General features: G+C 44.4%; 1 protein-coding gene across 2 annotated transcripts in view; it reads right to left on the bottom strand.

Annotated features, from left to right (window-relative positions):
- The window catches only part of LOC135244871 (disintegrin and metalloproteinase domain-containing protein 12-like), a 95,817-nt gene that overhangs the window by 20,778 nt on the left and 49,155 nt on the right, over nucleotides 1-25,884 (bottom strand). For both annotated transcript variants that reach the window (XM_064317511.1, XM_064317510.1), the window contains exons 5-11: nucleotides 20,768-20,844; nucleotides 17,273-17,459; nucleotides 14,703-14,768; nucleotides 13,477-13,548; nucleotides 12,580-12,749; nucleotides 10,955-11,039; nucleotides 7,778-7,926 (exon numbers count right to left, since the gene is read on the bottom strand). In XM_064317511.1, coding sequence (XP_064173581.1) covers nucleotides 7,778-7,926; nucleotides 10,955-11,039; nucleotides 12,580-12,749; nucleotides 13,477-13,548; nucleotides 14,703-14,768; nucleotides 17,273-17,459; nucleotides 20,768-20,844 — 806 coding nt within the window. The remainder of the gene's footprint in view (nucleotides 1-7,777; nucleotides 7,927-10,954; nucleotides 11,040-12,579; nucleotides 12,750-13,476; nucleotides 13,549-14,702; nucleotides 14,769-17,272; nucleotides 17,460-20,767; nucleotides 20,845-25,884) is intronic.

Raw genomic sequence — 25,884 nt, 5'->3', positions numbered from 1 at the left:
AGAGAGTCAGACTCGAGAGAGAGAGAGAGAGAGAGGGTCAGACTCGAGAGAGAGAGAGAGAGAGAGAGAGTCAGACTCGAGAGAGAGAGAGAGAGAGAGTCAGACTCGAGAGAGAGAGAGAGAGAGAGAGAGAGAGTCAGACTCGAGAGAGAGAGAGAGAGAGGGAGAGAGAGAGTCAGACTCGAGAGAGAGAGAGAGAGAGAGAGAGAGAGAGAGAGAGAGAGGGAGAGACAGTCGCGTGTGGGAATCTCTCCTCGGCCTCCGGCGGATTTTCACGGTCCGTTGGCGTCCAATGAGCTTCACCGCCGTGTCCAGTTGAGTGAAATAAACAAACAGGGAAAGGAGCGGGGAGCGGATTTGTTTAGTCTGCGCGCGGGAGGCCCGAGTGTTTCCTCGTGCACCGCTACGCCTTCCACCTCTGAGGAGATGAGAGGATCTGGGCTTCTGTGGGCAGTACGCCTGGGCCGGGTGAGGCGGAGATATGGATAGCGTGTGTGTGTGTGTGTGTGTATGTGTGTGAGCATATATGTGTGTGTGTGTGTGTGTGTGAGAGCATGTGTGTAGGCATGTGTGTGTGTGTCTGTGTGTGCACATTTACATGTGTGTGTGTGCATGTGCGTTTACATGTGTGTTGAGAGGCGCTCCCTGTCAGAAACCAGCTGACATGCTTCCCCCGTCCCTTCAGTGGGGTACCACAGCACTCCAAAAATCTTATTTTGTGGTTCTCTGGAGTGCACCAGTGTCTGCTGCACAGCCTCTCTGTCAGATCACTGAAGAACGTTTGTGTGTGTGAGTGTGAGATAATGGCCACAGGGAAGTGAATTACACCATCACCTTGTCTGCTATTCTTTCACTTGCCTTTTCCCCCATTGTGTAAATCTTTAAAAAAAAAATTATTTTCTATGTCTGGTCCCATCGGATTTGGAATGTCCAATTTTTCAACTATGTACAGGTGTGGTCATATATGCACCCTGCTAGGGAGAGTGAAGACAACTCGCGGTCCTCTAAATCATGTGATTCCAGCCTGCAGCTTCACCCTGCAGCCACAAGCGGTGCATGCGCAGAGCAGGGGAAGAGGAGACCCAATCATATGCATGTGCACAGTGGCCCAATCACACACACAGGCAGGATCCCTCCCATACATCCCCTGGGTGACACAAAGCCACCTGTGCACCATGCCTGCAGGGCTACCGGCCACAGTCAGCACTGTTTAAGTCTGCTCTTACGCACTTTTTATTCCTTCAGCAGCATTAAACCCACAAGCACCTATAACATTAAATAGGAAGCCATTTTGGCTCACTTTCCTAAAGCTGACAGCACGCTGGCTATGCCAGATAAAGCACTAAATAAGTCAGACTCAACACGTTGCACAATGGTCTCATTCCTGGCTTCCATTTCTTTTACACTCAATCCTTGCCTAGTGAGGCCATTGCTGTGGACTCCAGCTGTCCCAGTCACCACCCCACCACCCCTACCTTAAAAACCCAAATGTCATTCTGAGAAAAGTTTCATTACATATAACAGGACCCTTGGGGAGCGGCTAGCGGTGTGGGGTAGGATGGGGCGGGACGGGACTGCGGGGGGAGTTCTGGAAACAGACCCAGTGCAGATCACGCAAAGGTCACACCCCTAGAGCTGCAGTGTCACAGCAAGACAACATCTGCACAGCCTGCAAACATCGGCAGTTTACAAACATCTGCACAGTCTAAGAGCATCTGCACAGCTTGCAAACATCTGCACAGTCTGCAAACATCGGCAGTTTACAATCATCTGGACAGTCTACAAACATCTGCACAGCTTGCAAACATCTGCACAGTCTGCAAACATCTGTGCAGCTTGCAAGCATCAGCGTGGTCTACAAACATCGGCACAGTCTGCAAACATCTGCACAGCCTGCAAACATCTATACAGCTTGCAAACATCTATGCAATCTACAAACATCTGCACAGCCTGCATTGAAACTAGGAACCTGCTCCATTTGTAATCTGTGTTGCTCACACACACCACCCTCCCCAATTTAACCTCTGACCTTTTCATTTTCAGGGGAAGTAATGCTTTAGAAAGACATGCATGGCTTTACTATTACACCACAAAGTACATCTGAACTTTCCCTCAACGTAATGTAGACATAAAGTGATGTGGGCACTTTTTATAATATGGAGGGGGCTGGGGGGGGGGGGGGTTGGTTTGAGGAGCTGAAACAGCTGTACACCCCTGGGGGTACATGCTATCCCTGGAAAAGGTCATGACAATTTGGGGTACACACTACATGAAGAGGCATGCCATTATAGGTTTTAAAGCTGGGAACAACCAGAGGAGCCAATAGTTGAGTAACCTTCTATTTCAATTCTCAAGAATCTGCAGTACTTTTTTTCCCAAATACACCTGACCCATTTCTGTCTGCATTGATAATAGAGGTGCACAATAAGAACATTCCGGATGATAACTTCCTCAAAAGCTTTTTGGGGGCTTTCTGGGAAATCTTTTTTTCAGGACCTGGAGTGAGGAGCCCCACAATAACGCAGCTTTCATTCTGATCAAGACTGTACTTAACTCCACGCGTCCAAAGACACCCCATCCTCAGAACTCCAACTGTTCAACCAGGCCAGTTCTATCAAAGATACTGTACCAACAGAAACCAAGACAATTAACTCAATTCTGCACGCTCACTGTCCTCTCCATGTGTCGTGTATGAACAATTGCATACAGACTACCTTAGATGAGCAAACACTTCATTAGGAACCAGAGCTCCTTAGCTCAAACGGAATACATTTCTTCCACGATCTCCCTAACTGAAAAACAGTCTCTCGTTTACACACCAGGCCCTTGAGTGCGTTTTGTACAGAAACGCCTTTATTTTGACGTAGAATGTGGATTCTGAACGCCCCGTGACTGTTGTTGCAGCTGTCCTCTGCGACACTTCAGTTACAGGAAATTAGAGAGAATACTGCCCTCTTTGTGTGATGATATTAGTCTAAATTGCACCACATGCTCACTTCCCCCACAGCAATTTAATAAGGGTTTTGAGGGGTTCGTATATTAATAATTTCTTATTTATGATACACAGCATTATCCAAAGCCGCCAGCAGCAAAACTGATTGCTTAAAACAAAAAACACGATAGAGCTTGTATCACTGGCTTATTGTTTCAGTATAATAAAATTTCTTTTGGTGACTTGATAAATATTTATTTTGTTTTACAACCGTTTTAATAGAAAAATCCAGTATTTGAGATACAGTACAGTTGGAAATTGGGTGATGGTTTGGGTTAGGAAAACAGTAAGCACTACGGTTCAGGCAAGTTTGGGTTATGTTCAGTACTGGTTTACACACTTGGGTTGTGTTCAAGACTGGTTTACACACTTGGGTTGTGTTCAGGACTGGTTTACACACTTGGGTTGTGTTCAGGACTGGTTTACACACTTGCTGATCTGGAAATATTTTCAGTCAGATCTGGCAGAATTGCTCATGTAAGTTTGGTGGACGCACTTATGTTCTCTTTCAATCTAAGTAAATCTGAATAGCAGCATCTGCTAAATTAAACAAGATTGTTACTAACCACACAGTGGCTTAATGTAAAATACAAACATACAGTAGTTTAATACCAAGCAATTACAGCAACTATAACCCCAAATTAATGAAGCGAAGCAGTCTTATTATTGATAAGAAACAAACATATCTCTGGCCAATAGAAACATATAATATTTACTTCCTGCTTCAGTGACTCTGCTTATTTCCAAAATGTTTATCTGTACGGTTGAGCCCACAGGAAATCACTAAGGGCTCATCCGTTATTATAGCTTAATAAGATAACGAGCGCCACTGATCGCTTTCTTCCCTCTTCTGCAAGCTTGACCGTTTCAGTTTCGTATAATCTCCCAGAACTGCTAAGCAATCCAGAGTGCACAGTGATAACCAGAGCCAATAAGGCTAAAAGCAGCGCGAGTGAATTAAACGATACAACCCAACATGCTGTCCAGTGCTTAGGAGCACGGGGCACAAACGACGCAGAGAGTCAGTCCATCGATTGGTGTGCTGGGATGTAACCAAATCAAGCAGACGTTCGCAGTAATTTAATAATGCTACGGCGGGCTAAACTTGAATGGCCTTTGCCCTATGTCGGGATGTGGCTAATGCGATTAGCACGAGTCGTCTCCCTCCGGCTGACGTCCCGTTCTGGGCTCAAGCCTCAGTCTGAATGAAGATCTGGGGCAGGGGCTCCGTGGGCTGGTGGCCTTTTGCGGAAGTCAGACAGGATTATGGTCAGGACGACACGGCGGAGCATGGCTGCTCTGCAGATCTCAGCTGGGACAGGAGGGCAGCAAGACAGGAGGACAGCGGGACAGGAGGGCAGCGGGACAGGAGGGCAGCAGGACAGGAGGGCAGCTGGGACAGGAGTGTAGCAGGACAGGAGGGCAGCAAGACAGGAGGACAGCGGGGACAGGAGGACAGCTGGGACAGGAGGACAGCGGGACAGGTGGGCAGCGGGACAGGAAGGCAGCAGGACAGGAGGGCAGCTGGGACAGGAGGGCAGCAGGACAGGAGGGCAGTGAGGAGAGGATGGCAGAGGGGACAGGAGGGCAGCTGGGACAGGAGGGCAGCAAGGACGAGCATGTGTGGGCGGGGCTCCGGGTGTAAGAGCTGCACCAGCTCGCTCATTTCCCACCGTCTGCACCACACACAAAACAAGCTGAGCTCACAGGAAGCTCCTATGTCTTTACACAGATCTGTGACTGGCTATCCATCCTGCCACTTCCACACACACACACACACACACACATGCAAACACACACACACGCACACGCACATGCACACACACACACACACACACACACACACACACACACACACACACACACACACACAATAACACGCACACAATAACACGCACACAATAACACGCACACGCGCACACACACACACAATAACAGGCACACACACACACACACACACACACACAATAACAGGCACACACACACTCACACATACACACACACACACACACGCGCGCATGCATGCACATACGCATGCATACATCACCACATACACACACACACACACACCTGGAGGCCCATCTCTGCACAAATTTCTCCTGGTGCCGTCAATGACAATCCGGTCATCCAGCCCGAGGTTGGACAGGGTGCCCTGTCCATCTGAGCCACACACCAAAAAAAGGAGAGGAGGGGAGGGGAGGGAGGGGGGAGAAGAGAGGAGAGGAGAGGGGAGGGGAAGGGACAGACACCAGGCCAGGGCGCCAGACGAGAGCCCCTCATAACCTCTCAGCCCCCGCAGCCGCAGGGGGAAGAGCGAAAATGTGACGAGCTCTAAGGACCACAAGTCCACCGTCCAATCGAGCTCCCCCGAGACGGAGAAAATAAAGCGTTTTATGGAAGGGAGAGCCGGAGCGCGAGGGTGGTGCTAATAGCTGGCTCGGCCCGACAGAGGGCTCTTCACCGTGTCGCTCTGCGCGTCTCTGTGACTCTTCACCCGTGATAAACTGAAGAAGACAGCCGACCCGGGGGAGCCGGGCGCTCAGAGATCTCAGGAACACTGTGTGTAATTCCTCTTCCCTCAGCTAACCTAATAACGCTGTCATACAATGCACTTTAATTTAATAACAAGCAGCGCCGATGATTACTGGAGAGAGCTAGCGTTTGTTAGCTGAAGCCTGGTGAAACTCTCTCCGGGGGTTCTTCAGATTGAAAATTCCAAAAACCAATGAATAGATAAATAAATAAATATAATGGCATCCAAATGTATTCTGAGAAAGGACTAACTCCACAGGAAATGGAAATGAACTGTACAACAAACAACGCTTTGCGGCTTTTCTTATCGTAACCGCCTACGGTTAACAATCCCACTGCTTTCATTCAGTGAGGTATTTAAATAACAGGATTAAAATAAGATATTCAATATACACGCATATTTTTTGCTAGTTTTGTCATGAAATTAATTTGCAGTTATGCAAAACGGCATACGTGACAGACGCCTTATTGGGGAAGGTGTTACACTTCAGTTAAGTTTGTTTCCGGCTGCAGAGAGAAGCTTACAAATCGAACAGGCTAATAATGACATCATTCTAACTGCCAACAGTCCCCATTGGGTGCAGATTCTATAGCCAGTACAAGGACATGTTACTTTCCTGTTCCTGTTTTCAGTGATCCACACCGTATCCGTGTGAACAGACACACTGGAGCGTTATCCAGGACGGCCTGAAAACCCGTTTCAGTTCGCTGGCCGCTTGTGCCCTCGCGGTTCTATACGCGCATAATTAAGAACAGCGTCACCGCGGTACCACTGGACCCGGTCCAGTCAAAATCTCAGCTGGGTCCAGTAAAAACACCAGCCCGCCGCCCCCCCCAAAGCTGCCAGAAGACTGGTGCTGAAAACCCGAGCCATCTGCAAAGGCCTGCTCGAACCCCATTCCCCGCCCCACACCAGCCCCCTGGGCTACCCAGGCTGGGGTTGCACTCGGATCCAAAAACCAGCATGGGACGGCTGGATACACTTACAAATTACTGCATTCATTTTCATTAAAAAAAAAATAAAAATAAATAAAAAACAGCTGGTGAACTCATCCTAAATGAGCATTGATCCTGCACGTGCATTCATCACCAGATGAAAGCAACAGCTTTTCGGACCAGGGGTTAAATGACGTTATTCGGTGGTGAGTGTTGCCTGGTTGGCATTTTCGGGGCATTGCGCGGTTCTCTGGTTTATCCTCAGGTGACCTTGGGATCATGTGACCCGCAAAACAATGAAATTCCTTCCTTGTCACCCCCACCAATAAAAGTGCCATCCCAGGGCTTTAAAGCAATCTTTTGCAAAAGCACACGGAACAACAATTTAATAAGGAATTGCGTGTGTACAAATGTAAGCATTTGATAGCGATCAAACCGCTTGAGTGTAATGTGCAATTAAACTTTAGCAAGGCCCAATTAGCGAAAGGTTAACGATTCTTTAGGATATCGCAAATGTAGTGCAGTTAGCGGGGGAGATTTAGACATCATTTGCAAGCCATTACATTATGAGGCTTGTTCAGGACTAATGAAGCAGCTACGAATGATTTCCTGGACTGCGTAAATCCCACATCTTAGCCCAGCCAGCATTAGCAGCGCTGTAGCAGGGGCCTGTGACTGAAACAATACCTTTGGCAGAAGGCCTTCTCCCAAACGCACTGGTTTAATCCGGAGTAGCGCCTCATCTCTGTGGTGTCGTTTATAATCCAACGCACATTCAACAAGACAAATGTTAGCTTCTTTTTGCTAGCCTCTGCAGAAACAATTCAAATGTGGTTTTTTTTTGCCGCAAATGTTCACTGACATTTACCAACATTCTGAAAAGGCAGTGCTCACAAAAAACCATCACCAGAGAGGGAAGAATGAAGTCCACAGTCATTCGGCTGAAAAAAGGTAATTTTTTTTTTTACATTAAAAAAACAATAGACAGGTAATTTGCGGGGAAAATTGCTCTCTTCATGAATCCATACCCCTGCCGAGCAAAACAGAACCATTACTGTAACCGTTAGAAGAGGGCACAGTTTGCTGTGATCATTGTCCTTGCTGAAAAAAGGACTGGTCTCACCCGCCAACGTTACTTTGGGACACACCTCAACCTATCGTCTTGAAGGGCACAACGCCAGAACGATAACATGGCTGACCGTTAAATTTCAGAAGTGACAGTCAACTTCAAAGGCTGACCTTTAGAGTGCAATATTTCAGAGAATGGCATTTGAGGTGTACGTGGGTAATTTTGACAGCTCCGGCCGCGGGACTCACCCGGTGGACGGGGTCATTATGCACCCCCCTCTGTCCACCGTCATCCTGCACCCACAGCCCCTCTCCGGGGTGTCGTGGTTCATCCCGAAGTTGTGCCCCAGCTCGTGGGCCAGGGTCACCGCCGCCCCCAACGGGTTGTCAGAGTGGTCCTGAGGAGGGAGGGGGGAGAGAGGGAGGAGGAGGGAGAGAGGGAGGAGAGAGAGGAGAGAGGATGAAGGGGGAGAGAGAGGAGGGGGAGGAGGGAGGGGGAAGGGGACAGTGGGAGGTGGCAGGGAGGGGATGAGGGAGGAGAGAGGGAGGGAGAGAGGGAGGAGGGGGGAGGAGGGAGAGAGGGAGGAGAGAGAGGAGGGAGGAGGAGGGATAGACGGAGGAGGGGGGAGGAGGGAGAGAGGGAGGAGGGAGGAGGAGGGAGAGAGGGAGGAGGGGGGAGGGGGACAGTGGGAGGTGGCAGGGAGGGGATGAGGGAGGAGAAAGAGGAGGGAGGGAGGACGGGGAAGGGAGGATGAAGGGGGGAGAGAGAGGAGGGAGGGGGGAGAGAGAGTCCTGTTATTATTTTACTTCAGCTTAACCAGGGAAGTCAGCTGAGGGCGGAGCTCTCAGTGACGGCCCGGGGAACGTGATTGGATGTAAGGGATGCACCGCTCAGTAGGAGCAGCTGTTTGGAGGAAATCCTCTCTGATGCTCGTACAGTGAGCAGGAAGAGGAGGAAAAATCAATGGCAGCCATCACATGCTCTGTTTCGCATTTGCATAATTTAGTGTGTTTACAGTAATGGCAGTCTCACTGAAGCTAAGACAATGCTTCATATGTAAATGATTCATATTTGTTACAGATAAATGATGAAGTGCAACCCACTATCATGGCAAACAAACTCTATTATTATTATTATTATTGTTATTATTATTATTATGCAGCATTTAATGGTATTTATAATGTTAAAGATTGATATGTTTATACACAGTCATTTTGCATAAGAACAAAAGACATAATTTTATCAACTGTCCACAGAATGGATCACAAACTGAAATCTTGGAGAGCTCAATTCAGTGTCTGCTGGTGTTTCAGAAATTAAGTGCTAAATTGAAATTTAATTGAAAGGAAAACACCAAGACCTGAAGACACTGGAGTTAGACCTGCAGCCAACCAGGAGTGGAGGTTGAGACCGTTGGTCTGGAGCGTATCCAGCACTAACATAATACACGACCTGGAAAGCTACTCCGTGCAACACAACTGCCTGTGTAAACAAATACTTTGTGACATCACTGCAAAACGCACATTTATCTCCCTAACATGTCATCTTTAACCCGCTCACCGTGGCATCATGGGAAATGTCAGCACGCTCACGCCCGCGGCAGCCTCAGTCTCGCCTCACGCAGGCAGACGCTGCGCGACAGTAAAAGCTGATTAATAATGGAGGTCTGCTCTCGGAGGAGCCGAAACCCACTGACCTTCAAAGAAAGGAAGTGAGAGAGAGCTAAACGTGAACAGCCGCGCTCGTTTCCTGTAAAGGTGAGCGAGAAGCGCACGCACCAATCCCCTGCGACCCTGCGCATACGTCCCACACAGGTTACGCAGGCCGGATGGTTCGTTGGAGGGTGGGTTTGGGTGAGGTGAGTGGCTGCTTGTGGTCGTTTGACAACTGAGAGGAGGGCCCTTAGTTAGTCAGCACCCCCCCCTTTCAATAAGAGGGGGAGCTTCAGGGGTCTTTAAACTGGGAGAGAACTCAGAGTGAGTCTCGTGGCACCGCAGGTTCGACCTTCATGCAGAAGAACTCCTGTGTCTCTTTTTAATTTCTTTTTGAGACACCCAGTATTTTTTTTTTCACCCAGTAGTTTTGCCCAGTATTAAAGCACAAGCTATTTCCTGTCATCTCCGATGTCACAGAGTTTGGGAGTTTAAGTTACACAATCGCTTAGTTACTAGAAGGCAACTACAAAGAGTAGTCAGTGTTCGGAAAGCAGACAAGGTACTTGTGTCTGTGAGAATCCAGCCCTGCTGAACAGATTATGAGATGCCAGTGTCTTTACAACAGCGTGGAACTCAAAAATGCTCACATTGTTTCAAATACAGTTTCACATTACGTCAAAACAACACCAATTGAAAAGTTTCCCTAAGTCTTCCCAGACCTTGCAACTTTGACCCCAACAGAGAATTTGTATTAAAATTCAGCTATTTATATGCACACCCGTGAAATTCTAACTACACTCTAATTACTTCCAGAACCTCAAAATTAGGAAGTGTTCCTTTTTGGGACCAGTTCGTATGAACCTTAACCCAGGTAACCAGGAACTTTAATCACATGGCCAAGCTTAGCAACATGACATATGGAGACAAGAGGCAATCTCAGGCAAAGGAAAGAGCACTGTGGTATAACGGCTAGGGAACTACACTTTCAACCCAGAGGTTGCAGGGTTGATTGGGGCACTGCCAGTCATTCCCTTGAGCAAAGGCGCTAACCCTGAATTGCTTCAGACAATATCCAGCTGTATTAAAAGGGGTGCACGCAAAATGTAAGCTGTTAAAGTCACTCTGGATAATATAGTGAGGGTATAAAATTAAAGCCGCAAGAATTTGACCTTGTTCTAATGATTAACTCTGGGCTGCAGAAGCTCCAAGAAAAGTGCTTTGTTTCTGTATGGCTTCGGTTAATATGCCTCCCCCTCCCACTGGCTGTTTATCATCCCTCATAGAAACATAAACGCTGCGTCTCGTGTAATTCTGGGCGCCGTGATTTATTTCTATGGTTGGGCAGCTTGCTGGATAACTGCTTGCCCTGCTGTGGCATTTCTAACCTTGAATGAGCTCTCTGTCGCGGAGCTCCTGATGGTAATAAGTGCCACTTCCTTCCACGCTGCCCTGAGCCTTTTTTTATTCTCCCAGTAAAGTTTGGAATGGGCCGGGAGTCTGGCTGAGAATGGAGAAAGCAGTGCGCTCTGAATGTTCTCATGTAGCGCTGAGTATGTCGAACAGGAGCAGCTGAGTTTGGATCGGAACCGAGTCATTAGGGGTCAGGCTACAGACGGCACAAACATTCTACTCTTCTTGGGCAGTGGCATCATTTTGTTTTTCCCCCATTTTTTCAGATTCATACTGGTTTTACCCCTCTGTACTATCTCTGGAGTAACCTGACCCCTTACTGAGGGAAGTGTCGAGTTCTCTCATAGGTGCATCACTCACCATGACGATGCCCCCGGATTGCTCCACCGTGCACATGCTCATTATGGGCGCCATGCCGATGGTGGTGCCCTGGAAGTACACTCCGCTGTGGAGACAGGAGGTCACCAGGGGGGTTAGAGAGAGCCCCCCAGACTCCCAAAAAACACTGCGTATGTTTGTGTGAGCGTGCATATGCATGTGAATGTGGGTGTGCATGTGGCTGCATGTGCACATTTGCATGTGCACGTGTTAATATATAATACAGTTAGAGACCACCCTTTCATTTATTTACTTTCCAGTACAGCCATCAAGTACACTGTGACCAAAAATATCTGGACAGCCCTTAGTCTGGGGCTGTTTATCGCAGCAATGGGTAGCTTCTATTCTTTTTCGGAGACTTTCTTTCAGTATTTCAAAGAAATCTGCAGGGATATTTTTCCATGTTTCTTGAAAGAAGTCCAAAGTTCAGTCTAAGAAGGTTGCATTTTCTGCTTCACTTAGCCCAAGTAATCACAAACACTTTCAGTGATGTTGAGGGTTGGACTCTGGAGTGGCCAGTCCATAGTTCTGGCAACACCAGCAGCTTCATCTTCTTACCAGTGTGCTTGGGGTCATAATCTTGCGGCAGAATGAATGTGCTACTAATCAAACACTGTCCAGGGGGTATTGCATGACATGTTAAGATTTATTTGTTTTTATCATTCATGATTCCTTCAATCAAAACCAAATCACCAACTCCAGATGTTTTTATACAACCCCAAACTTGCTCTGATCTGCCTCCAGGCTTGACTGATGGCTGTAGATATTGTCCCAAGAGTCTTTCATTGCTTTGACGGCATACATGCTGCTTGCTCTTACTTCGAAAAAATAAAAAATTTAGACTCATCAGTCTATAAATCATGAATACTGATACTCTACATCTCAGGTGTCCATTTTTTGGGTAATACTGTAAATTTTTGTTTATTTCCTTTTCTCAGTAGTGCCTTTTTGACACATTCTTTCAGACACATAGCACTGAGTTGTCTTCTCACAGTAGAAGGATTGACAGAAACACTTACGGATTTCTTCTGATATGAAGCAAGTGTGCAGCTTGATTTTCTACTATCTCTCACAGATAAAATCTTTTAATACCAGTCTTTGTGATAGTGATAGTTTTGACGGTCTACAAGTTCTTGCACGATTGTTAGGAGTCCCACTTTCTGTATCTCGCTATAATCTTTTGAACTCCAGTTTTGGAACCTCTCATTTTTTCACTTACTTTCACCTTCCTTATGTAGTTGAATTATCTTAAATCTAACCTCATCAGAAATACAGTATCTTCTTTAACCATTTCAGATGCACACAACAAAGAAATCTGCAAGGCAGCTGAAGTATGTTTGTGTAGTTTGTGTGAGTATGTGCGCATGTGTGTTTGTATGCGTGCGTATGTCTGTGTGAGTGTGTATATCGGTGTGCATCTGTGTGAGTGTGTGTATATATTGGTGTGTGTCTGTGTGAGTGTGTGTATATCGGTGTGTGCCTGTGTGAGTGTGTGTGTATATTGGTGTGTGTGTGTGTGTGTGTGTATGTGTGTTTACATTTGTAAATGTGCGTGCGTGTCTGTATGTGTATGTGTGTGCATGTTTATCAGATCTGGCTTCCCCTACCTGATGAGCTGGGCGTTGTCGTGGGGCCTCTGAGGCAGCAGTTTGAGTTTCCTCCAGTCCAGGAACTCGTGCAGGGTGGTGAAAGGGTCCTGGGTGATGGAGCACTTATCCCCGTCGCTCCACACCTCCAGCCCCACCAGAGCCACACGGATATTCAGCGCTCTGTAGAACTGGGAGAGATGGGGGGAGTGGTCTTAGGCTCCATCCAACAAATGGGCTCCTCATACATTCAATGGGCTTGCACTCACAAGGCCTACTGCATCTATACTGTCCATCAGCCCAGTTCACTCCAAACTAAGACTGCTGGTGTTCACTGGGTCATGCCAGGGAGTATGGTGAGTTAAGAGCTATGCAACTATTTTGCATGCACCACATAACCATTCATAAATGTTTATCAATAACCACAGGTATTCATAGGGCACGTGAAGTCACTAATGATGCAGCGAGTGACATCACAATGACATACCAACTGATACACCACTAGGGTTGGGTATCGTTCGGAATTTGTCGATTCTGATTCCAATTCTGCTTATCCTGGTTCCGATTTGATAAGAAGGGGTGATACTGTCATCATCATTGTCCATCTCAGCATATAAAAGTTGGATGTACGCTGTTTTGTTCATTGTTATATGTTAACCGAGTGTTGCGGCGTGTTACGACTAGGTTTGAGGACATAATGGAAATTAGAAACTCACATTTCTTAAAAAATGACAAATGGTTCTTGGAAATTTGGAATTCCAATTCAGAACCGGTTCTCGATACCCAACCATGCACACCGCATGCCTATAGGCATTTACTGACATAAGACTTGATATGAATGTCTATGTAGCGCTTATGAAGGCATTACGTAGGACTAGTCTCAGAAAGTGGACAGCTGCATCGTACGCTCGCTCTTACCTTGTCCACGTAGTTGGCGATCTCGGCCAGTCTCTGCTTCACCTTCTCCAGATCTTTCCCTTGTTTCTGAAACTGGTCATTGACACAAGCTCAGCATTAGGGGGAAGGGAAACTCTCCAGAGTGCTTTAAACATAAGGCTTTGACATTGAGTAAATCCCTCATCCACAAACAGAAATGCCATCCGTTTAAATAACTGGTAGCAGAGTCTTTTAGGTACTCGACAGATGATACTGATGTGTCCAATTCTGACAAAGACACTGTAGTTGACTTGACAGGTTGTTGCACTGTTTGCCATCTGGAAAGGCAGGCTAATTGCATTTGTACGCTGACTGACAGGCGATTAATGACAATGACAACACTGAAAGAGAGGCTGAAAGCCAACAATAGGAACAGACTAATCTTGATTTATTCACCTGATTAAATGTGAGAACACTACAAACACTTTAATCTGGTCAGTCATATGTTATCAGTGACATCATTAGAGAGCATCAGGCACTGTGTCATGGGGAAAATAAGCCAAGGGATGGGGGTTGGTTTGGTGTTTTTATGTTTGTGCAATGAAACAAATCTTATTTGATATGGACAAATATGAGGTATAGTCACAGACTGCTTTCCTTAAGCCTCATCTCTTTTTAAACACCATGTTCTCTTCAATTTAGTGAACACATTGTGTTAATTTTCTTGACGTCATACTGAAAACCTGGTTCCTTTAGCCTCTTATTCTCTTTTTTGTTTTCTGCATAATTTTCTCCCTTGTAAATAAAATCAATGGTGCTCTAATCAACTGGCTTTCATTGCTTTGTTTCCGGCATACAACAAGAGGAAACATGTTTACGATGGCAATCTGTAGTGCTTATGAATCTCTTTCCCCAAAAAGCATGATGTTTACCAGTCCACAGCTGTCCAGAGACTATCAACCTCTGACCACAGCTGATGGCCAGAGATCTGAGTGACACTTCCTTTCGGTGGGCCTGATGGTGAATCCCAGCTTCCTGTAAGGCTAGTCTCCGCCCCTAAAGTTGCTCACTGACCGAGCTCTTAGACGGAAGAGCGTTTCCGCCATTCGGCCACACACGTCCTGTTCCTCCCGCGGGCCCTGGCTTGGTCATGGTGTTTGGCCAGGAGATAATGTTCCTAACGCAGGGTGTGGGTGTGGTTGGGAGGGGGGGGGTGTGTGTATGTGGGGGGGAAGCACACAGTGAAAGGGACCTGGGTGTGCACTTACCTCCCTGTTGTCAGCCACGATGATCAGCTCCACGTACTTGGTGGTCTTTTGGGCCTGCCTTTTGTGCTGTTAAAAGCGTGAGGGAGGGAGGGCGGGAGAAAGAGAGAGAGAGTGTGAGAGAAAGAGAGAGAGAGGGAGAGAGAGCGCACGTCACTTTCATTTGTCTTATTGACTCTCCGAAAAGGCCAACCTAAATATAAAAGCGCACCATATTCTCAGGGGGGCTCTTCAGAGGTCTCCTCTGTCCAATAAAGAGCACTGCAGCACTAAAACAAACCACTTTACGATAAACTGTCCTTCCGGTGCACAAATGTTTTTTCGTATTATTTATGGACACACCACTACGATACTACGGCAATTTTTTCAAAAGATGCCCCTCGCGTTTTGCTACAGGTCATTGATATTTTTGCGTTCCACTGAAAAATGACATTGCATGTGAAAATGAGCTTCACTACACAAAGGTCATATCTATCCTTCACAGATCCACGCGTTTCCCCGAAATGTCAACTCTTCTCTTGCAAAATGTATCTTCTTTTAAAAACGTGCCCCGGTGTCTCCTGAGCTTAATGTATAAGCGGGTATGAACTGACACGGGGAGGAAGTTTTTCAGTTTGCAAGGGGAGCATTCTTTATTCCAGCATCAGGCAGACAGGAAATGCATGCTGATTGGTGGATGATTTTCTGGCCCATCGTTGCTACATGTCACTGTGATCTGGTCCCATGGCATAGCGAGCCAAATACAGGTCCTGTGCCCTCACGCACTGTTTGATCCAGTTGGCTCCCCTCAAGGGCTCATCTATGCTCTTCAAGTGTAATGGAGGCTCTGATTGGTCCGACAGCCCGTTTTCGGGTTCGAGAGACCGTGCGACTAAAGTCCACCAGGGCCCGGCCCAGCCATCCTTTCAGAGCACTGCCAACAAGTGTCCTTTGGCATGTTCTAGAGGTGATGTGATGTTATTACCTTTTTTAAATACATAGTTTAATACTTGCATTAATTTATTATTCATTTGTATACATGTAACTGTATGGTAGTTAAATAAAGCAAGTGGGTTACGTACCCTTGTAAAGGCAAAGTCAATGGCCTCGTCTCACAAGGGATTTGAACATTTGACCTGTTAGCCCGGCTTCCTATCCATTACACTATACTGCCCGCCCTTCTCATTTAAAGTCAGGATTTAAAAAAAATTATATTATGAACCCTTATAGTCTTAGGGATGAGTTAACCAACCGTGGCTAAGATTTTTGCATTAGTAACACTTTTTCCCTATTGTGATTTCATTAGATTTAATTGAGTTTGATTTAGTCCAGTGGTAGCAGCCAATTAGCTTAGCAGAACTGGTGTGTGTAAAGATCACACCGTCTTCACACACACACCAGCTGGATGCTCCTCACGTAACGCCCTTTCCCACAATCAGACCGCTTTTCAAGATTGCGGAGCCTCTGGTTATCGGCGCGGTGGCAAATTGAATCTCTTTGTGCATCGGGATAAATTGCGCTATCCGGGCCCGATCTTAATGCAGAAGCCCGCTTTGGGAAATTTTCAGGAATCGAGACTGACAGAGCAGGTTAAACCCGACGCCCAGATAACCGAGCCGGCCTGCCCCCCAAAACATGACATTTCACAGATAGCGGCGGGGAAACGGGCGACCTAAACCGAATGAATCATAATTTCTTCGGCTCAAAGGGAAAGGAAACGAGCGAAAGAAACAACAAGCGGGATAAAATCCCTGACAGAATGCTCAAAATCTCCCGAAGAGCATCTTGTATCTGGGGAGTTACCGGTTCACCGGCGGGCTGGAGGCATTATGTTATTGTCTGAGCGCATTAAGCGGAGGCGGATCACTGTCTCAGTCATAATCAATTTCCCACATCCCTCAGAAAGAGAGAAAATGACCCAGATACATGAGGATCGGCATCATTTTCATCTGGAGGACAAAAAGAAATGTTCTATAATTTAGCGTTAGCAAAATATATACTTAACTAAATTGTGTGCCTGCATACAGTTTCATGCAAAATACTGGGCACACCTGCTCAAAGTGCATTTTGCCAATGAGTATCCAAGTATCTACTTTACTCAGTAGCAGTAGCTGTTACACTGCTTTTTGCACATAAAGGTCATTGCTGTTTTGCACGTACACTGTTTTCACCTTGTCTAATGTCAGTTTTTTTCTCTTTTGTTTGAGGTCTGTATTGTATATTCTTTCATTTTTTTTTCTGTATTTTTCTTTTAAGCTCAGTACACCCTAATTACAATTCAGCAATTCAAACAAAAAAACTGTACTGAACTGAACTGAAGTGAAAGACTAAGAGATTTTTTCATTGCTCACCACTGACTGATTTTGGACACGCAAACCATTCAGAAATGAGTTGGAAATTACATTTAATGGCGGTATTTACGGTGCATATATAATTGAGGGCTAAATGCTTTGGGCTATTTCCTTTTGCATACCAAAATTTCTTTATTTGATTTAAGCTAAGGAACGAAATAAATGCATTTGTAAATGCACGCTGTCGTTGGCTTTACTGAATTGACCCATTGACAGAAAGCTTTGCCGATAGATTGATCTTACCCTGGTGCTGAATGATCTGAAGAGGCTTCCTGTGTTGTCTGGATAGGCCATTGATACGTTGTGTCCATGACCGCAGGTACCGAGAGGACTCCCCAGATTCTCCCCTCTGTAAATCAGATGGGTTCCATTGTCTGGATAAAACGCCGGTTCCAGGACCAAGGTTTTATTTTCAAGTGTGATGAATCCCCTGCGAAATCAAGGATTCATCAAATTGGCACAGATTGGGCCGTCTGGGTAGTGTGGAGGTATAAGCACTTGCCTACCACCACAGAGACCCGGGTTCACTCCCCGGCAGTGGTACCTCCGGCTTGGTCAGACGTTCCTACGAACACAATTGGCAGTGTTCGCGGGTGGGAAGCTGGTGAGGGTATGAGTCCTGATCGTTGAATTGGCGACTCCTACTGGTTGGTCGGGGCGTCTGTTCAGCAGGGAGGGGATCTGGGGGAGATAGCGTGAACCTCCGCACTCGTTATGCTCTCCCAGTGAAACTCCTGGCTGTCAGGTGAAAAGAAGCGGCTGGCGACTCCACATGTATGAGGGCATGTGGTAGTCTACACCCTCCCCAGACCAACAGAGGATAGTGCATCAACCAGGACAGTGATACACATGGGGAATGGGTATAACGACTAAATTGGGGAGAAAATGGAAGAAAATGGCAACAAAAAACATAATAATAATTGGCACAAATGTGCTGTTTAACGATCTAACACTGTGACAGCAATGACAATATATTCCACAATTCCCCTGCCAACAGCGCACCTAACAATTTCTGGCTTCTAGAACATTCTGGAAAAGTCATGGCAAACATTCCCAACAAATATCTTTGCCCTGAATGTCTCTTTACTGGACCTTCCCTGGATATCTGTTACTTTTGTGACAGGAAGCACAGCTTAAAATGGGTGTTTATGACTGATTGTTGATTATGATGCACAGCCACGAGGAGCATGATTTGGTGTCCCTGTGTTTCATGTGTTTTATCTATTGTGTAAAAAATAATTAGAAATATGGATGTCATTTTTGTTTCATCTGTGCAACAAATTTGACATTTCATGCTTTAACAAGACATTCTCCATCATGGTTTTTTCATGAATAAATGTTCACCATTAGGAGACATTACCAGTAAGTTTGCATGCAGCATGCTGCAAATGTTTTTCAGTGATGCTTGGTTAGAATTATATGTACATTTTGAGACTGCTTCCTGAATGTTCCAGTAATCTCATAAACCAGTGGGAATCTAACTCGAATGTTCCACAACGTTCTTCAAATGTTTTGCATTAACTAGGATGTAGGAGCAGTATTTTGCAACACACCGCAAACAGTGTCCCATTGTCAAAACAAAATATTAGTTTGGACCAAGTGATAACAAAACACATCCTGCAATTCAATCAGCCAAAATGAGTTAAATTTAAAATGTTTATTGTAGGATTAGGTTGCCTGAGGATGCAAATTTCGTCTTGTTTGAATTATTTCTTCAGGCACCGGATGCATTTTGGACTCCAAATTAAATCCAGCTTAGAGGTTTTTGGTGAACACACAGACCCAAATGTCACAATCATCGACAGCGATTAAATTGTTTGTCTGTCCTTTTTTTGTCCCATTTTCCCAAAATGTCATTTTGTGGTGTCTGGCTTGTATAATAGAACTGAAGAAAAACACTTTTTCAATGGTCAGAAATGCCAAGTTACTCACACACACATAAAGCCCTGTCTAGAAATGATTAATTCATACTTGCAAAATCTAGGCCTACCATTCAAAGTACTGATATCAAAACTAAGCCAAGTTACAAGAAATTGAATTATTAGAAGAAGTCATACATAATCATTTATCAAATCACTTTTCTGTATTTGTCTGTCTGTGCTGGCTATAGATATTTCAGTCTCACAATGAGGAGAAAAAAACAAAAAAAAAAACATGCAGTTTTCTTAACAAGCTTGATAATTACCCCTAGAACTCCAAGGAAGTCAAAGACATTTGCTGGCTCATGAACTAAGAAGTTTACCGGTAGTATTTATTTAGAAAAGATTACCCCCTCAGCATTTACTGAATGATCGTCATTATACTTAATTATATGGTTGCAGTGTACAAGGCATATAAAAGTTTTATCATCACATACTGTATTTGTAGTTGAGGGCAATTAAGCAGGAGATGAGCGTACATCAACAGGCCCTGGAGTTTTATAGTTCCCAAATGTTCATTCAGAGCAGTGGGATGCCCTGAGAAGCAATGGGGAATAATGGTATGGCCGCATACTATAAAATCTGCCCTTCCTTTTAGGGGGGATCTGAGAAATGTATGGGTTCCATTATTGGACCGTGTGGAACTAATCTCTGAATGACATGTGCTAGAAGGTCATGGCCTCAGTTGACCCTTAAGAATGAGGTGGTTCAGCAACTCTAGGAGCTTTATATTAACCCAAACGCAAGTGTCTTTGCTAGTTTCAGATGGACACAGAAGTCATTCTCCTGTCCAGTGCCCACATTGTTCAAATAGCAAATAAACTAGCACCCATCTGGGGGTGGTGGCCTTAAGATAAGCAGCGGTCAAGTGCATTGTTGGTGTATTGCTATTTTGAAGCAACTGAAAGTGTTCAGACCAACAAAAGCCTGACCTTAAGTCATGTTATAGTTGTTTCATTGTTATTTTAAGGACACAATATTAAGAATGTGCGCCTATGTTCAAATTTCCCAATTTTTTTACACAATTTTATCACATTTTTTAAATTACGGTGACCAGGTGTCCATGCTTTCAGCAATTAAAACCTCACTGATTTTACCTGTTACTCCATAACCGAACAAAACGCTTTTAAAGAGCTTTCGGTGGAACCCTGTTGTTGCCACATATGCTTTGCTGCTGTGCTTTAACCTCACACATGAGCAATTCCATTTCGTCAACAGTAAGTTGGTTTTTTCCGCAATCTTGCTAGGTATGCCGTTACGTTAGCGATCCACCAAGGTGGTTTTGAAGGGAATGTGAGGTGGCACTCTGATTGGTTTATCACATTTAAAATAAATCTTAAGACACACCTTTTTGGCATTACTTTTACCTAGGTTTTTGCATTGCTTTTATTTATTTAATTTATTTTTATTTATTTTATTATCTATTTTTATTATTATTATTATTAGTTTGTTCCTTTTCTCTCTTTTTAATTATAATTAAAATAATTATTTTTAATTATTTTAATTATTCTTTGCAATTATCTTCTGTGAAGCACATTGAGTTGCACTTACTGTATGAAATGTGCTATACAAATAAAGTTTGATTGATTGATTGATTGATTGACATGTTATGCCCAAGACACACCTATTAATTAATTAAGCAACTACGTTCTGTCCATTTGAACCTTGTGTCCTACATTCCAAAAAAAATTATCTGCTGTTTAACTTGTAAAAGTTGATCTGGGCATGCCCTAATTGCACTTGAGAGAAAATAGACCATATATTTAGGCCATATATTTTATGGCTAAAATACAGCCCCAAAGCTCGCTGTCAAACTTACCTGAGACCAGTGCAGGTGCTGAGGCTGACATCTGAATGTTCATGACCCTGTACTTCACCATGGTAGTAGCAATTTACCTGGAAATGTCAACAGTCCCATTAGAGTCACTCCTAAGAAAATGGAACACACTACAGGCACACATTATTGTATTTAAATCAAATAAATAAGCAAGACATTGCATATATATCATATTGTGACATATTCTGTTCCCATAAAACGTAAGCTCTCAAGACCAGGTTATGGCTTTATCTCCAAATACTTCCTTGGTGTTTAGGGTCAAGGGTAATGTGTTAGCCTTGGTCTCAGAATCATAACACATCCACGTCCTTGTCTTCATCTTCCTTTGTTTGTGCACAGTGCTTGCATAAACTAGGCACAATGGATCTTGGTCTTATTCTGAGTACCCTTGACTTATCTGTCGTTTTAATTCAGAGCTATTGCTCTATATTTATAACATGGGGTATTTACATTGCATGATGACACATCCCCCACATTGCATGAGCCAAACCTATTATTACAACAACAAGATAAAGTCCCAGTAGGTCTTCTCTTTAGGCTAATTCAACTAATTCAGCCATAGTGTGAATATAGACCATTCATTCCCCAATACATTCCTCTTCACGACTAGCATACTGTAGGAATTCTGAAGCAAAGTTCAGTCCAGTCAAAGGTCTAGTCTGGTCTGAATGCATAACTCCCATGTTTAAGGCTGGCAAAATGCCTCTTGAAAGTACAATCCAACTGTCAGAGAAATCCAGTGCTCAGTGTGAACACTCCTGAAAAACTCATCATAAATCTTCAAGGGAAAACCCTTTGGCTTGTAATTCCAGGAGCAAGTCGCTAGTTCACTGGCTCATGCATCTCTCCATGTTTCCAAGGCGCGTGACCCGGAAGAGGTAAGAGAGGTCATGCTACACAGAGAGCTTGCCAGAATGAAGGAATAAGATCTTCTTTTAATATTGCACTGGCCTCAATGCGAAAATTAAAAATGAATAAATAAAATAAATAAACTGCAGACTGCCGTCATATTAAATATGAAAACCCTGCAGCTGAACGTGTGCTAAGTTTAGCATTTACATTAGCGCTGGCCCTTCATCTCTAATGCATGCTGCTCAGGTTTTTCACAGACGAGTAGAAGGAATGGGAATAGTCTGTAAATAGGCTGCATTCTGGGCAAGGCACGCTGCAGACCAGTAGCGCACACATTCTTTCTTTCTGAAGAATTCCATTACTGCTTCTGTCCTCCAAAAACTGGGACAGAGTGGCCACAGCTGTTCTTCAGTCCCATCACAGTAGCTTATTTTAGGATTTTATGTGAGTGTTTCAGTCTGTAAAGGCACATCCTCTGAGGACAGGCTCAGACCTATAACCCAGTCAGTCTGGGCAATGCCCTTATTCCACAACCGTGGCAAATCAGCATCTGTGGGTGGAGCTCCTTCAGTAACAGCTCTATACACACACCCTCTAGCCCAGGGCTACTCCTCCCTGGTCAAGCAACTGATTGCACGGTTAACTCACCTGATCCGGTTAATTGGGTCTGAACTGGTTGGTAATTACACAATAAAAATAAGAAGCAGGACACTCTGTGGCCCTCCTGGACCAGGGTTGACTAGCTGGTAGCCACAGACCAAGACAGACCTCTCCTACCTTTGCACACGGTAAAGCTCTTCTGCACACAGTAAAACGGTTCAGATTTAATTCAACTCTGAATGTGTTCAACTCTTAACAGATAGCATTTGGTCCCACATTCTGGAGTGGGACCAAATGTTATCCGTTAAGAATTGAATTAACACTGTTAGAGTTAAATTAACACTGGACATTTTACTGTGTAGGATCCTACTTGGCTTATGTGGTGCAAAATTGTCGCTGAATCACAGGTCAGTATAACAGAAAAGCTTGAGCATTAAGATTCAGTGCACTTGTTCCACTCATGAGTATAGAACAATCAATCATTCCTAAAAAGTCTGAAAATAGATTTTTATCTGACCCTTATAGCCCTTTATTTATAGTTTAGCTGAAAAGTGTGCAATACACTGTCCCTGGATCAGTTGGATTAGGTGTCTAACGTGGTTTCCCTTTCTTAAATTCTGTGGAATATACTGATCAAGATCAGAACAGGTTGCAACATTTCACAATACTCAGGAAAACATGCGCATCACTACCGTTTAAGATTCAGGGCAAGTGTTATTTATTTTGCTGACCTTTAAGCAAGCTCTGTGATCACTAAAGAGTAACTCTACAAAATGTTCTGGAAGAAAAGAGCAAATGCTCTTGTATTTATTTGTAAGTCAAAGATGAGGACAAATTGTTGACTGAGTCCCCACTAATCTCTGCAATGGCTTGGCTGAACTTCATCTCTGAGTAGAGCCACTGCTGTTGGTGGAAGGATCCCTCCACACTGACCTGGAATTACTTTTCCCACAGGGTACACAAAGCATAATTACAAGGCTAATTCTAAGATTATGTTCAATGAAATGGTGTCAAACCTTATGCTGTTACCACAAAGCCGATAGACGCTTTGGTTTTAATTCATGTTTCTTTCCAACTAGGTTTTGCTCAACAGTGCTTTGAGAAAAGCAGAGATGAGACACATTGGCTTGGTAAAACTTAAAAAATACTACATTTTTACTTAAATTCTTATATCTAGTTTGTTGTCGTTTGTATTGTTGCACCAGAACGTCATTTATTCTTTAGTATCCTATCAGGATAGAAATTCAGTCAGAACCTATGGCACAAACCAAGACCCATAATCCCAAAGGCTTTTAGCTGCACAGTTCTGGTTTGGACACACAATGTGACTGAGTTGTAAAGAATGAATTTTGTGAAGGAGGTTTTGATCTGGAGATGTAGGATTCGGGAAGGATGCCTCATTAGCCTCCCGCTGTGAGTGTTTTAACGGCAACAGAACGTGCCGTCGATGACAAGTAGAACACATTTTACCAAATTGCTTTCCTTTAATTTTTCTGTGAGCTGTTTATAAATTAGAAAAATGACTTAAAGACTGAACATCAAGCACCAAAACTATGTGTATTTCTCAAAGCTTTCTGAAGATTTGACTGCAGTCACGTTCATGACTCCAAACCATTTTCCATTCTAGCCTGTCAACGATTTAACACACTGTTCTCAACTCTCATTAATTAAGCTGTCTTATCAATCTCACTTTCACTTGAAGAGACGCATAAAACACAAGCTCTTTATGCATTGTGAGAAGCGTTAAAATCACGAAGTGTACACATTTAAGCGTTCCTAATGGACCTCATTTACAACCGTTCTTAAATTATCGGTTTCATATCTCACTTTTGTTCTTGGAAGTTCCTATGCGAAACTAAGGTGTAATTCTTGAAACATGGCCTTTGATTTTGAACGTATCCCAGGTATATCAGATGATCAATGGCAATTGTCTGTAAATTGAATGCGTTTGCCTGCCATGTTGATTCGCGTACAGAAACACTAGAAATCCTGTAGAATGCATGCCACTTTCAGGGTCATGGGCAAACATCAGCCATTCATCGCTCTCCGCAAAAGTGTCTGTGTGGTCCCTGAAGACACAATCTCTCTCCCCAACTCATCCAAAAGCAACAGATAGGCCTTTCCTAAATGCTGGGTTTGGCTGCACGCTTGCAGGTCTTTATAAATAATTATCAATCATCAACCATCACTTTCATCAAAAAAAAAAAAAAAAAATAATAATTTCATGCATTCCCTACAAGGTTATTATTGTAAACTAAGACAAAAACATGTATGTGAGGAAAAAACTTCATTGTAAACTGAATTTAGAATAAAAACAAGGAAGCATTCTAAATAGAAATATCTTTTGCAAATGCCTTTCCACATGTTTGTAAACACGCATTTTGAGCATGAATTTCAGATAAAAAAAGATGAAGTTTGTGGAAACCTTCATAAGCACAGTTAACGATCATATCTGATCACACGCATGTTTTGTGAATGAGGCCAGTGTGTTCCAGAACTCATATGGCTGCTTCGCTGTGACGAGCTGTGACAGAACACTGCTGGGTGAGACTTTGCACAAAAGCCCAACAATGCACATGTGTTATATATATAATATTGAACAAGACCTGGAAACAGAATTTTCCTGCTTTCCTCACTCCAGTGCTATCTCAAATGCAGCTGCGTAAATTCTTTGAAAACCCAGCAATGTTCAGCTCTTTCATGGAAAATGTACAGGCACTATTTCTCACAGTGTTTAAAAAGTGGTGGTGCTGTACTGTGGACTTTCAGTATATTCAATGAATCTCTTCCATAAGCCCAGTCCCTTTTTGCTTAGATGTGCGATCAATGCTTGTCTTGGGGCTGCTGACAGGTTCTGTCAAGGCAGATTGGCTTCTTTTCAGTTCACATACAAGCAGAATTCCTTGCTTGTTTTTCTCACGCAGTAGAGATTCTAGTCCACCAGGACAAGCGAATCTACTCCACAGTGTCTGCAGGTTTAACTCCAGACCTGGAGGTCCGCAATGTTTGCAGGTTTAACTCTAGTTCTGGAGGGCGACAGTGTTTGCAGGTTAAACTCCAGTCCGGGAGGGCTACGGTGTCTGTAGGTTTAACTCCAGGCCTGGAGGGCCGCAGTGTCTCCATGTTTGAGTCCAGTCCTGGAGGGCCGCAGCGACTGCAGGTTTAATACCAGTCCTGGAGGTCCACAATGTTTGCAGGTTTAACTCTAGTTCTGGAGGTCCACAATGTTAGCAGGTTAAACTCCAGTCCTGGAGAGCCGCAGTGTCTACAGGTTTAACACCAATCCTGGAAGTCCACAATGTTTGCAGGTTAAACTCCAGTTCTGGAGGGCAGCAGTGTTTGCAGGTTTAACTCCAGGCCTGAAGGGCCACAGTTTCTGCAGGCTTAACTCCAGCCCTGGAAGGCCACAGTGTCTGCAGGTTAAACTCCAGTCCTAGAGGGCTGCAGTGTCTACAGGCTTAACACAAGTCCTGGAGGTCAACAATGTTTGCAGGTTAAATTCCACTCCTGGAGGGCCACAGTGTCTGCAGGTTTAACTCTAGTCCTGGAGGACTGCAGTGTCTGCAGGTTTAACTCTAGTCCTGGAGGACTGCAGTGTCTGCAGGTTTAACTCTAGTCCTGGAGGACTGCAGTGTCTGCAGGTTTAA

This window comes from Anguilla rostrata, chromosome 18, assembly GCF_018555375.3.
Source record: "Anguilla rostrata isolate EN2019 chromosome 18, ASM1855537v3, whole genome shotgun sequence".
NCBI classification, from domain to species: Eukaryota; Metazoa; Chordata; class Actinopteri; order Anguilliformes; family Anguillidae; genus Anguilla; species Anguilla rostrata.
The sequence above is the reverse complement of the archived record's forward strand: the minus strand, read 5'-3'. Positions and strand labels throughout refer to the sequence as shown.